General features: G+C 38.7%; 1 protein-coding gene across 2 annotated transcripts in view; it reads right to left on the bottom strand.

Moving 5' to 3' along the window:
* FRY (FRY microtubule binding protein) overlaps nucleotides 1-15,000 on the bottom strand; it is a gene marked incomplete at both ends in the record, with an annotated part of 256,062 nt that overhangs the window by 151,919 nt on the left and 89,143 nt on the right. For both annotated transcript variants that reach the window (XM_079722071.1, XM_079722072.1), the window contains 3 exons: nucleotides 3,663-3,743; nucleotides 3,861-3,940; nucleotides 4,167-4,257. In XM_079722071.1, the coding sequence (XP_079578197.1) occupies nucleotides 3,663-3,743; nucleotides 3,861-3,940; nucleotides 4,167-4,257 (252 nt within the window). The remainder of the gene's footprint in view (nucleotides 1-3,662; nucleotides 3,744-3,860; nucleotides 3,941-4,166; nucleotides 4,258-15,000) is intronic.

Raw genomic sequence — 15,000 nt, forward strand, 5'->3', positions numbered from 1 at the left:
CCACTATTTTGTAGCTGCCTTAGACAGTCATGAGCTGTGAAATGTAGTCCCTGTCTATTTAGAACAGTATACAGTTTAACTGGAAAGATAAGACAATGTAGCACTGACCATGAGCCATGGGAATAATAGTAATAATTTTAATAAGAATAATAACCAGTATTATTATTTATGAGGTATGTTAGCATGGGCTTGGGACTTTGCCTGGATCTCTCTGGTCCTTCAGGGAGGTTAAATGCCCCAGGCCAAATCACTTTCTCATATTTCACACTGTCCTTTATGTGAATAATACACCTGAAGAGGCTCCAGGGGCACTGGAGAAGGAAGGAGCTCTTTCCAGCTGGATAATCAGATTTCAGAGGTGATTTTTGTTAGGGTAAAGGGTGAACAGAGGTTTTAGGCAGAGACAGATGAAGGACAGGAAGCAGAAATGGCATAGCAAAGCGAAGGAAGTGACACTTTCAATCAAGATTATAAAAATTTATAAAATCTATAAAAACTAGATTTTTAAAAATTATATTTTATTTCAAATTATTTCCAAACAGTTAAAAAAAAAAATCTATGGTTTTAATTTTGAAATGTGAGACTTTAAAAGAAAAAAGTAACTTTACAGGTTAGAGTTATATTGTTTTAAGGATCACATGATACTTAGAAAGTGTGTTTTCCTTTTCTAATCCGTGACTAAAACAAGGAGAGGGAGGAAAAGGCAGGTTATTTGTACACCTCACTATTTCAGTATTCTCACGAGTTAGTGGCTAAAACTCTATTTATTTCTCATTTAAAAATAAATATAGCTATCTTTTACTTTATTTTTTATTTTTTATTTTTTTTGCAGTATGCGGGCCTCTCACTGTTGTGGCCTCTCCCGTTGCGGAGCACAGGCTCCGGATGCGCAGGCTCAGCGGCCATGGCTCACGGGCCCAGCTGCTCCGCGGCATATGGGATCCTCCCAGACCGGGGCACGAACCCGTATCCCCTGCATCGGCAGGCGGACTCTCAACCACTGCGCCACCAGGGAGGCCCTATCTTTTACTTTAAAAAGTCCCACATGACATAAACATGTTATTTTAAAATAAAAATAATCCAAAAATCTGTTTGCACTTAAAATCTATTTTCCCTTAAAATAATTTTAGGGAAAAATAAATTTCTTTTCAATGACCACACCTAGAGTGTTTAGTATTCTTTAGTAAATACAGTAACTAAATGATTACTCAGTCTTCTGCTTTAAAATGTATAGTATATATTATTAAAGTGAGAGTATAAGAATATATATATTAAAATTATATCACATAAAGACAGAGCAGTTTTGGAATGAATCTTACAAGCAATCATTGCTATTTAAATGAATATGTTAGATTTTAATCCAAAAAACTTACCTTAAAAAATCTAATTTTAACTTAATTGACTTTGAAAAAGTCAAGACCCTGAGTGAATATCACTTAATAGCAAACAATGACAGGAATTGAGCACATTATCACTAGTAAGATTAAAAATAGTGATTCTGCTAAAACGTAAAGACCAAACTAAATATTAATATCTAAAGTCAGAATGAAGAAGATATTTTATGTACATTACCCCTGTGATCTAGATATAAAATCTAAAATTAGAATTGTTACACTACTCAAGTTTATTTTTTAAAAAAGATAACCATCCTATACCAAATAGGCATACATCCTTTTTTTCCCCACTGAGAACAAAGGAAACAGTAATTTTCTAAGGCGACAATAAAGTAATGGTCCTGGTGTACTTATGAGAAGAATGCAATGTGATAATTTGTAGTATGACACCAGTTTAAGACTGTACTGTCTATCAATAAAGGTTAACTCTATACTGACTGGTTAAGAATTTATCAGTGGGATTACTATATATTACTGCAATTACTGCAAGAAGCCACTGGTGAAAGCATTTTCTTGTGACTAAAAAGTACTAGAGCATTATCCAAATTGAGGCATTTACTATAGCCTACTATTGCAGAATTGAGACAAATACTGACATGAAAATTTTAAAAAGTCCTTGTTGGCAAGAAAACACTGGCTCAGTGGATCATCAATCAGACCTAATACGGAAATTCCTACAACCTTAGAATGTTGCTTTAATTATGACGTTGTCTCTCAATTCATTCTCAACCAACTGAAAATCGGTGTAGCTAAGGCAAGTCATTCTATAGTAACTGATATTGTTATGAACAGTTCACAAAACTAAGAAAAACACAAGAAGTCATTTCTGGCATATTAAACTTTCCAAATGATTGTATAAGAGAGTTAGCCTGGGGTAATTACAAAGGAATATGATGAGATTTCCAGGGTTTGACAAAGCAGCCAAAATATATATTAACAACTCATTTTTCTGATCTTTTCTAGGAATGAGGTAGAGACACATGAGTTAATTTGCCAGATAACTGTAGATTATTCCTTCAAAAAGCCAATACTTTTATTATTTAATTGCAATGGAAATCTCTCCAAAACGCATTACACTTTTTTTTTCATGAACTACAATTATTACAATGGGCTATAATAAAAGTACAATATATATTCTCATGCAAAATGGTCCAGGTAACTCTAATGTTTAGTTCTTATGTATGCTTTGGCCAGTTTCTCTTTCCTCTCTGTTGCTGTCAGTTTTTGAGCTTGATATTTCTCAGGGAGACAGTGCATAAGTCTCTTCCATCTAGTACTGATGTTTTATGTGTTAGAAAAAAATAGGTAGTCAAGATGAATAGACAAACGGGGTTAGATTAAATAAGTCACCTCAAGGAGTTTTGGGGGTCTGTTTCCTGAGTTCTTGACTATGCTTTGGCTAGCTAAAGGTGTTGAGTAAGTACTTTAAAACATTTTTGTTTTGTGATAAATTGAGTGTTTCCACACTGCTAAGTTAGGAAATTCCATCTCTTGAAGATACAAATCTTTCTGAGGGTTTCAATTTCACAAAGATCAGGGCATCACTGTTGCTCCAAGCTGGCCTCTTGGCTTGGATTCACATTATGTCTCTGGCTTCCTTTGCCTAACCTAGAAATTCAGGATCTTGCCTGATTTGCCTCAGGGTTGAATAAGATGAAGATGGGTGAATAGGGTGTGACATCACTTTTGGAAGAAGTATATTATTGCTAATAGTCTAATACCACTTTGTTCTAGCCTGCTAAGTAGTGTTATGGGGCCAGATATATTTAGCAATGAGAATTTTCTGACTTGTTTCCATGACAGAGTCTTGGACATTTTTAGCTCAGCTGAATTAAGTAAGGTCTATAGTAAAGGCACATTCTAGAATGGAATTTTCCCACTCATGGATGCTATATCATAACCACCCACTCATGGAATATAGAAAACAAAACTTTTAAAACTGATAAACTTCTTTGGAAAATTAAGCAGGAAGAAAAGTACTTTGGTTAGTTCATTTCTTTCTCGGATGCAATAGTCTGAAACTCATGGACTCTTGGTAGGATCTGGCCCAATTGCCAAGTGAAAAAGCTAAAGGAGAAAACAAATTGGAAAAAGACTTGGTACTTGCCCTGGGGAGCTTCTTGTGAGGCTCAGAGACAGGGCACACACAGCATAAATAAACCCTAGTTTCTGGTAAGTTCACACCCTCCCCCTTCCTGAGAGTAGGGCTGGGTTGGTGCAGAAGAGGCACTCATGTTCTTATGGTGAACAATTCTGAGGTTCACTTACTTAGCTTGTGCCAACACTCCAATGACTTCTGCATACAGGTCTGCCACAATGTGCATATTCGCAGTGTTAGGACCAAGGTACCTAAATAACATACAATTAGACAAGTTAGGAATCCCCCCAGGTCATCTGAAAAGAGCAAACTTGATTTAGTTTTAAGTACCCAACTTCTTCAAATTCGAAGATGACAAATTACTTTACCCTTCTTTGTACTTAAAGTGCTTGAAAGCCAAGTTAATAACATCATGTATTAAACTGTCTATTACAGGATGAAGTGGAATCTGGAAAAAAAAAAAAGATGGCTCTTAACTTGGAAGGGAATATTAAAGATCAAATCAGTAAGAGTACTTACAATGAACTATATATGGCCTTTAACAATCAATAAATATAATTCATATGACATAGTATTTGAAATTCATGAACAATTTAATAAACTTGACCTTAAAAACGTAAGTAGTTTTTAGATAAATAAATCTTATCTAAAGTAACATTAAATTAATGACCTACCTGTTTCAAAACTTCTATTAATACTAAAGAAAAAATAAAATCAATGGCGAGGTCCCGTCTTTCCATTAAATAATCTCGCTGCTGTTCATCACTGTAAAATTTAAAATATTCACATTAAATGGGCACTGAAAATATCCTCAGAGTGATGTAATTCACCCAAAAATCTAGGACTCATCCCCAGTGGACTGCAAACCAATTGTGTTACGAAGAAACTGCAGTGGTAAATACACACTGAAGTTATTCCTATGATCAGTCTGGTGCAGTGGACAAACACTGGATTTGAATATTTGACTTCATGTTTTACATATCCAACCATGTCAACTTGGGTAGCGTGAGTCTACAGTTTCATCTTGTGGACTTTTCTAAGGTACCTTTCCACACAGGAAACCTATCATCTGTAAAATGGAAACAAACATGATACAGGGCTCCGGTGCTAAAGGTAGACCCTGAGAGGATCTTGTGAAGAGTTAAACAACGGAAAGAAATAATATGATTACCTATGGAATCAGGACTGCAGTGGGAGGAGAAAGGATCAGCATTACATTTCGTTTCTTTCCCCCTGTCCCTTTCCTCTTGACCTTTTGCCACTTGAGATTTATGAGAGGAAGAAAGAAGATGTGAGGGGGTGGTGGAAGAGAGAAAGATTACAAAGCAGATAGAAGAAGAGGTAGGAGGAGCAAAGTGGAGTCATTGGAACTTATTCCAAAGTTAGGGAGCAGAATTAGCACCGTCAGGAGGACAGAAATGTGAGTTCATACCCCCTTTCCTGCATTTCCTGCTTCTCTAATGTACTGAGGACTAATTTGGAACTGAGCAACTGAAGTGACTGCAAAGTTCCTTAGCACAGAATAGTGGTAAAGAGAGTTGGTTTGGGGGGGGTGGTGTGATGAATTGGGCAATTGGGATTGACATGTATACACTGATGTGTATAAAATTGATAACTAATAAGAACCTGCTGTATAAAAAATAAACTAAAAAAAAAAAAGAGTGTTGGTTTTGGTGTAGAACAGTCCTGGGTGAAAATTACGCCTCTTCTACTTACCAGTAATTTTTCCATCTACAAAATGGAAATAATAATAGTAATTATAGTAAGGTTTGCTTGAGTATTAAGAGAAAACGTGTCTTTAGTGGAGTCTCCCAAACATACAACTGCTCAGTACTTGCATATTAGATACAAGCAATGAGAAAGGATGACAGAATTTGGATTTGTCAGGCAGATATTTTCAAAATAAATCAAGACTATTTTAAATATGGAATGTTTTTCTCTTCAGTCAAGGGGGAATGAGAGGAAAGCATATAAAAGATATAAAAAAAGAACTCTGGAGGAGCTCTGCAGCCTTGAGCAAGTCCAGTTAAGCCTGGTAGGTGACAGAGCAGGTCAACGAGGGAAGCTGCAGCTTGAACTTTCAAGGGGAAACGTATGGAGCGGGCAGGAACTCATTCATTCAGGATCATTTACAAACAGTCCTGCCAGGAGAAAGAGCAATGGACCAAACCATCCATCTGGAGCCCTCCAAGACCCACTAGAACTAGAAAGTGCTGCTGCCAGACGAAGGGAGGAGAGGAAAACATATGGAGCTGCATTAAAAAGAGGGCATCCACAAGTCTGACCCAGAAATTACATCATGGAGAAGAGAAACAGGAAGTCTGAAGACCACAGGGAGGGAAAACTCTCAAAGACAGCCAGCAGCAGTAGAGAGAAGAGGGCTATAGTAAGGGGTCTCCAAAAGGGGCCAGAGGAACTTGAAAAAGTAGCAAAAAAATCTTGGTAGAAACAAAATTTTAAACTCCTGATTCTGTTTTATTTAATAAGCCCATTTATGCTTTCAAATAAAAGGAAGACATATATCTTTCCAATAATGAATTCAACTTTATTGCTGGTTTGACGTCTAACTGCCAGGAGGAGCCAGAGGCATCTGACAAATTTACTTGGCAGTCAAAATGTTGATACTATACTAATCTTAGAAATCATAACCCAACAAATAGAACTACCATACGACCCAGCAATCCCACTACTGGGCATATACCCTGAGAAAACCATAATTCAAAAAAAGTCATGTACCAAAATGTTCATTGCAGCTCTATTTACAATAGCCAGGAGATGGAAGCAACCTAAGTGTCCATCATCGGATGAATGGATAAAGAAGATGTGGCACATATATACAATGCAATATTACTCAGCCATAAAAAGAAACGAAATTGAGTTATTTGTAGTGAGGTGGATGGACCTAGAGTCTGTCCTACAGAGTGAAGTAAGTCAGAAAGAGAAAAACAAATACCGTATGCTAACACATATATATGGAATCTAAGAAAAAAAAAAGGTCATGAAGAACCTAGGGGTAAGACGGGAATAAAGACACAGACCTACTAGAGAATGGACTTGAGGATACGGGGAGGGGGAAGGGTAAGCTGTGACAAAGTGAGAGAGTGGCATGGACATATATACACTACTAAACGTAAAATAGATAGCTAGTGGGAAGCAGCCGCAAAGCACAGGGAGATCAGCTCGGTGCTTTGTGACCACCTAGAGGGGTGGGATAGGGAGAGTGAGAGGGAGACACAAGAGGGAGGAGATATAGAGATACATGTATATGTATAACTGATTCACTTTGTTATAAAGCAGAAACTAACATACCACTGTAAAGCAATTATACTCCAATAAAGATGTTAAAAATAAAAAAGGAATCATAACCCAAATACACATCCATCACATTTGACTGTTTTCAGTTGCTTATGCTTCTTCCTTAAGTTCCTCTTTTCTTGTTTCTATTAAGAGAAACCCTCATTATTAGCTACGTCATGTTCTAGAGACCCTCATTCTTTTGGCTTTGTCCCAAACACACATTCTCTCTCTCTTATTTTAAACTTTCAAGTGCTAACTAAAATGCAATTGAGTTGAATTTCACTGTCCCGATTCTCTGTTTGATCTCGGCAATTACTCTGATCTCCTGGAAATTATCAGTAATACAACCTAAAAAGCTATTCTTTTCAATCCATAAAGAAATCAATTCATGAACAATCTAGTTTTAGTAACTAAATTCTGACAAAACAGGACAAAACTAAAACTCACTTAATTCAACTCACTAAAACTGCGCCACTCTCCACCCCTAGAAAGTTTTAGTATCTATTCATAAGCTAACATGAAATAGGGGGAAATACTAAAATGACGCCATTAATTTATTTTTTTTTTTTTTTTTTTTTTTTTTTTTTTTTTCTGCTCTTTTTTTTTTTTTTTATTTTTTTTATTTTTTATTTTTTATTTTTTGCTTTATCACAAATTTAATCAGTTATATGTATACATATGTTCCCATATCCCCTCCCTTTTGCGTCTCCCTCCAACCCTCCCTATCCCACCCCTCCAGGCGGTCACAAAGCACCGAGCTGATCTCCCTGTGCTATGCGGCTGCTTCCCACTAGCTATCTACCTTACGTTTGGTAGTGTATATATGTCCATGCCGCTCTTTCACTTTGTCACAGCTTACCCTTCCCCCTCCCCATATCCTCAAGTCCATTCTCTAGTAGGTCTGTGTCTTTATTCCTGTCTTACCCCTATGTTCTTCATGACCTTTTTTTTTCTTAAATTCCATATATATGTGTCAGCATACAGTATTTGTCTTTCTCTTTCTGACTTACTTCACTCTGTATGACAGACTCTAGGTCCATCCACCTCATTACAAATAGTTCAATTTCATTTCTTTTTATGGCTGAGTAATATTCCATTGTATGTATGTGCCACATCTTCTTTACCCATTCATCCAATGATGGACACTTAGGTTGTTTCCATCTCCGGGCTATTGTAAATAGGGCTGCTATGAACATTTTGGTACATGTCTCTTTTTGAATTATGGTTTTCTCAGGGTATATGCCCAGTAGTGGGATTGCAGGGTCATATGGTAGTTCTATTTGTAGTTTTTTAAGGAACCTCCATACCGTTCTCCATAGTGGCTGTACCAATTCACATTCCCACCAGCAGTGCAAGAGTGTTCCCTTTTTTCCACACCCTCTCCAGCATTTATTGTTTCTAGATTTTTTGATGATGGCCATTCTGACTGGTGTGAGATGATATCTCATTGTAGTTTTGATTTGCATTTCTCTAATTAGTAAAGATGTTGAGCATCCTTTCATGTGTTTGTTGGCAGTCTGTATATCTTCTGTGGAGAAATGTCTATTTAGGTCTTCTGCCCATTTTTGGATTGGGTTGTTTGTTTTTTTGTTATTGAGCTGCATGAGCTGCTTATAAATTTTGGAGATTAATCCTTTGTCAGTTGCTTCATTTGCAAATATTTTCTCCCATTCTGAGGGTTGTCTTTTGGTCTTGTTTATGGTTTCCTTTGCTGTGCAAAAGCTTTTAAGTTTCATTAGGTCCCATGTGTTTATTTTTGTCTTTATTTCCATTTCTCTAGGAGGTGGGTCAAAAAGGATCTTGCTGTGATTTATGTCATAGAGTGTTCTGCCTATGTTGTCCTCTAAGAGTTTGATAGTGTCTGGCCTTACATTTAGGTCTTTAATCCATTTTGAGCTTATTTTTGTGTATGGTGTTAGGGAGTGATCGAATCTCATACTTTTACATGTCCCTGTCCAGTTTTCCCAACACCACTTATTGAAGAGACTGTCCTTTCTCCACTGTACATTCCTGCCTCCTTTATCAAAGATAAGGTGACCATATGTCCGTGGGTTTATCTCTGGGCTTTCTATCCTGTTCCATTGATCTATCTTTCTGTTTCTGTGCCAGTACCATACTGTCTTGATTACTGCAGCTTTGTAGTATAGTCTGAAGTCAGGGAGCCTGATTCCTCCAGCTCCATTTTTCGTTCTCAAGATTGCTTTGGCTATTCGGGGTCTTTTGTGTTTCCATACAAATTGTGAAATTTTTTGTTCTAGTTCTGTGAAAAATGCCAGTGGTAGTTTGATAGGGATTGCATTGAATCTGTAGATTGCTTTGGGTAGTAGAGTCATTTTCACAATGTTGATTCTTCCAATCCAAGAACATGGTACATCTCTCCATCTATTTGTATCATCTTTAATTTCTTTCATCAGTGTCTTATAATTTTCTGCATACAGGTCTTTTGTCTCCTTAGGTAGGTTTATTCCTAGATATTTTATTCTTTTTGTTGCAATGGTAAATGGGAGTGTTTCCTTGATTTCACTTTCAGATTTTTCATCATTAGTATATAGGAATGCCAGAGATTTCTGTGCATTAATTTTGTATCCTGCAACTTTACCAAATTCATTGATTAGCTCTAGTAGTTTTCTGGTAGCATCTTTAGGATTCTCTATGTATAGTATCATGTCATCTGCAAACAGTGACAGCTTTACTTCTTCTTTTCCAATTTGGATTCCTTTTATTTGCTTTTCTTCTCTGATTGCTGTGGCTAAAACTTCCAAAACTATGTTGAATAAGAGTGGTGAGAGTGGGCAACCTTGTCTTGTTCCTGATCTTAGTGGAAATGGTTTCAGTTTTTCACCATTGAGGACGATGCTGGCTGTGGGTTTGTCATATATGGCCCTTATTATGTTGAGGAAAGTTCCCTCTATGCCTACTTTCTGCAGGGTTTTTATCATGAATGGGTGTTGAATTTTGTCGAAAGCTTTCTCTGCATCTATTGAGATGATCATATGGTTTTTCTCCTTCAATTTGTTAATATGGTGTATCACGTTGATTGATTTGCGTATATTGAAGAATCCTTGCATTCCTGGGATAAACCCCACTTGATCATGGTGTATGATCCTTTTAATGTGCTGTTGGATTCTGTTTGCTAGTATTTTGTTGAGGATTTTTGCATCTATGTTCATCAGTGATATTGGCCTGTAGTTTTCTTTCTTTGTGACATCCTTGTCTGGTTTTGGTATCAAGGTGATGGTGGCCTCGTAGAATGAGTTTGGGAGTGTTCCTCCCTCTGCTATATTTTGGAAGAGTTTGAGAAGGATAGGCGTTAGCTCTTCTCTAAATGCTTGATAGAATTCGCCTGTGAAGCCATCTGGTCCTGGGCTTTTGTTTGTTGGAAGATTTTTTATCACAGTTTCAATTTCAGTGCTTGTGATTGGTCTGTTCATATGTTCTATTTCTTCCTGATTCAGTCTTGGCAGGTTGTGCATTTCTAAGAATTTGTCCATTTCTTCCAGGTTGTCCATTTTATTGGCATAGAGTTGCTTATAGTAATCTCTCACGATCTTTTGTATTTCTGCAGTGTCAGTTGTTACTTCTCCTTTTTCATTTCTAATTCTATTGATTTGAGTCTTCTCCCTTTTTTTCTTGATGAGTCTGGCTAATGGTTTATCAATTTTGTTTATCTTCTCAAAGAACCAGCTTTTAGTTTTATTGATCTTTGCTATTGTTTCCTTCATTTCTTTTTCATTTATTTCTGATCTGATTTTTATGATTTCTTTCCTTCTGCTAACTTTGGGATGTTTTTGTTCTTCTTTCTCTAATTGCTTTAGGTGCAAGGTTAGGTTGTTTAGTCGAGATATTTCCTGTTTCTTAAGGTGGGATTGTATTGCTATAAACTTCCCTCTTAGAACTGCTTTTGCTGCATCCCATAGGTTTTGGGTCGTCGTGTCTCCATTGTCATTTGTTTCTAGGTATTTTTTTATTTCCTCTTTGATTTCTTCAGTGATCACTTCGTTATTAAGTAATGTATTGTTTAGCCTCCATGTGTTTGTATTTTTTATAGCTCTTTTCCTGTAATTGATATCTAGTCTCATAGCATTGTGGTCGGAAAAGATACTTGATACAATTTCAATTTTCTTAAATTTACCAAGGCTTGATTTGTGACCCAAGATATGATCTATCCTGGAGAATGTTCCATGAGCACTTGAGAAAAATGTGTATTCTGTTGTTTTTGGATGGAATGTCCTATAAATATCAATTAAGTCCATCTTGTTTAATGTATCATTTAAAGCTTGTGTTTCCTTATTTATTTTCATTTTGGATGATCTGTCCATTGGTGAAAGTGGGGTGTTAAAGTCCCCTACTATGATTGTGTTACTGTCGATTTCTCCTTTTATGGCTGTTAGTGTTTGCCTTATGTATTGAGGTGCTCCTATGTTGGGTGCATAAATATTTACAATTGTTATATCTTCTTCTTGGATCGATCCCTTGATCATTATGTAGTGTCCTTCTTTGTCTCTTCTAGTAGTCTTTATTTTAAAGTCTATTTTGTCTGATATGAGAATTGCTACTCCAGCTTTCTTTTGGTTTCCATTTGCATGGAATATCTTTTTCCATCCCCTTACTTTCAGTCTGTATGTGTCTCTAGGTCTGAAGTGGGTCTCTTGTAGACAGCATATATATGGGTCTTGTTTTTGTATCCATTCAGCCAATCTGTGTCTTTTGGTGGGAGCGTTTAGTCCATTTACATTTAAGGTAATTATCGATATGTATGTTCCTATTCCCATTTTCTTAATTGTTTTGGGTTCGTTATTGTAGGTCTTTTCCTTCTGTTGTGTTTCTTGCTTAGAGAAGTTCCTTTAGCATTTGTTGTAAAGCTGGTTTGGTGGTGCTGAACTCTCTCAGCTTTTGCTTGTCTGTAAAGGTTTTAATTTCTCCATCAAATCTGAATGAGATCCTTGCTGGGTAGAGTAATCTTGGTTGCAGGTTTCTCTCCTTCATCACTTTAATTATGTCCTGCCACTCCCTTCTGGCTTGTAGAGTTTCTGCTGAGAGATCAGCTGTTATCCTGATGGGGATTCCCTTGTGTGTTATTTGTTGTTTTTGCCTTGCTGCTTTTAATATGATTTCTTTGTGTTTAATTTTTGACAGTTTGATTAATATGTGTCTTGGCGTATTTCTCCTTGGATTTATTCTGTATGGGACTCTCTGTGCTTCTTGGACTTGATTAACTATTTCCTTTCCCATATTAGGGAAGTTTTCAACTATAATCTCTTCAAATATTTTCTCAGTCCCTTTCTTTTTCTCTTCTTCTTCTGGAACCCCTATAATTCGAATGTTGGTGCGTTTAATGTTGTCCCAGAGGTCTCTGATATTGTCCTCTGTTCTTTTCATTCTTTTCTCTTTATTTTGCTCTGCATTAGTTATTTCCACTATTTTATCTTCCACCTCACTTATCCGTTCTTCTGCCTCAGTTATTCTGCTATTGATCCCATCTAGAGTATTTTTCATTTCATTTATTGTGTTTTTAATCGATGCTTGATTCATCTTTAGTTCTACTAGGTCCTTGTTAACTGTTTCTTGCATTTTGTCTATTCTATTTCCAAGATTTTGGATCATCTTTACTATCATTATTCTGAATTCTTTTTCAGATAGACTGCCTATTACCTCTTCATTTGTTAGGTCTGGTGGGTTTTTATCTTGCTCCTTCTCCTGCTGTGTGTTTTTCTGTCTTCTCATTTTGCTTATGTTACTGTGTTTGGGGTCTCCTTTTTGCCGGCTGCAGGTTCGTAGTTCCTGTTGTTTTTGGTGTCTGTCCCCAGTGGCTAAGGTTGGTTTAGTGGGTTGTGTAGGTTTCCTGGTCGAGGGGACTAGTGCCTGTGTTCTGGTGGATGAGGCTGGATCTTGTCTTTCTGGTGGGCAGGTCCACGTCTGGTGGTGTGTTTTGGGGTGTCTGCAGACTTTTTATGATTTTAGGCCACCTCTCTGCTAATGGGTGGCGTTGTGTTCCTGTCTTGCTAGTTGTTTGGCATAGGGTGTCCAGCACTGTAGCTTGCTGGTCGTTGAGTGAAGCTGGGTGCTGGTGTTGAGATGGAGATCTCTGGAAGATTTTCGCCGTTTGATATTATGTGGAGCTGGGAGGTCTCTTGTGGACCAGTGTCCTGAAGTTGGCTCTCCCACCTCAGAGGCACAGTACTGACTCCTGGCTCCTCAATTTGGGATGATTTGTTGTCTATTCATGTATTCCACAGATGCAGGGTACATCAAGTTGATTGTGGAGCTTTAATCCGCTGCTTCTGAGGCTGCTGGGAGAGGTTTCCCTTTCTCTTCTTTGTTCTCACAGCTCCCGGGTCTCAGCTTTGGATTTGGCCCCGCCTCTGCGTGTAGGTCGCCGGAGGGCGTCTGTTCTTCGCTCAGACAGGAAAGGGTTAAAGGAGCAGCCTCTTCGGGAACTCTGGCTCACTCAGGCCGGGCGGGAGGGAGGGGCACGGAGTGCGGGGCGAGCCTGCAGCGGCAGAGGTCGGCGTGACGTTGCACCAGCCCGAGGCGCGCCGTGCGTTCTCCCAGGGAAGCCGCCCCTGGATCCCGGGACCCCGGCAGTGGCGGGCTGCTCAGGCTCCCGGAAGGGCGGTGTGGACAGTGACCTGCGCTCGCACACGGGCTTCTTGGCGGCGGCAGCAGCAGCCCCAGCGTCCCACGCCCGTCACTGGGCTCCGCGCTTTCAGTCGCGACTCGCGCCCGTCTGTGGAGCCCCTTTAAGCAGCGCTCTTAATCCCCTCTCCTCGCGCAGCAGGAAACCAAGAGGGAAGAACAAGTCTCTTGCCTCTTCGGCAGCTCCAGAGTTCTCCCGGACTCCCTCCCGGCCAGCTGTGGCACACTAGCCCCCTTCAGGCTGAGTTCTCGCCGCCAGCCCCAGTCCTCTCCCTGCGCTCTGACCGAAGCCCGAGCCTCAGCTTCCAGCGCCGCCCGCCCCGGCGGTCGAGCAGACAAGCCTCTCGGGCTGGTGAGTGCCGCTCGGCACCGATCCTCTGTGCGGGAATCTCTCCGCTTTGCCCTACCCAGGTATGTGGGGAGTTTCTTGCCTTTTGGGAGGTCTGGGGTCTTCTGCCAGCGTTCAGTAGGTGTTCTGTAGGAGTTGTTCCACGTGTAGCTGTATTTCTGGTGTATCCGTGAGGAGGAAGGTGATCTCCGCGTCTTACTCTTCCGCCATCTTACCCGGAAGTCGCCATTAATTTATTAATCATACAGGCTGAACCGTTTTCAGACACAGGATTGAAATTTTACCTTTAACTTTGATACATTAAAAATATTTATGAGAGATTGCTAATTGGTATGGGGTTTCTTTTGGGGGTGATAAAAATATTCTTGAATTAGGCAGTGGTGATGGCTGCACAACCTTGTGAATATACTAAAAACACTGAGTTACACACTTTAAAAGGACGCAGTTTATGGTATGTGAATTATATCTCCATTTAAAAAAACTCTTCTTCAACTAAAATAATTATTCAATATGCAAAAGTTATTAATCTCTCCCCCAAACAAAATGATAAGTAAATGAATCTTGAATAGACTCAAGCATATTACAAAATGAAATTACAAGTTCAGATGAAATGTAATTTGGTAAAATAACAGGTCTTCAATTTCAAGAGAAGTTTACATATTTTTGAGTACTAGGAGTGTCAAGAAGTAGGAGTTAATATCTGATTTTCTGAGTGATTAATTTCAGTTATATTGTCTTTAAAAGCATTAAAAAATGTATAACCCATGTGGAGAAATCTAAGTGCTTTGAAAAATCTCGTTTTTTTTAAAGAAAGGTAAATGTATTAAACTTTCTTATATTTGCTACCTTGCTATAATAGGTTGATTTCAAACATATGAAATTATACATATTCACCTAAAATTCTGGGGGACATACATTCATTGGACAGAATGAGAATCTTAAGTTTTATGGCTGAAGAACTCATGTAGCAGCAAGTTCCACTTTTCAAATCCAATCAACAAAATTCTCAGCTAGAAGGGAAGTTAGAGACGGGGTGATCTGACTTCCCCCTTTGTCACGAAAAGGCTGGGAGCTGGGGAGCTGCTGGGGAGCTCGCCAAAGTCACATGGCTAATTAGTGGCAGCTCCATGACTACCTCTAAGGTCCAACCCAGCGTCCTTTGCACTACAGTACCCTGGGCACTCAAGGTTACGAACGCAGATCCAAATATCTAGGCAATGTCGTGC

The sequence above is a fragment of the Hyperoodon ampullatus genome (genome assembly GCF_949752795.1).
Source record: "Hyperoodon ampullatus genome assembly, chromosome: 16".
Taxonomy (NCBI): domain Eukaryota; kingdom Metazoa; phylum Chordata; class Mammalia; order Artiodactyla; family Ziphiidae; genus Hyperoodon; species Hyperoodon ampullatus.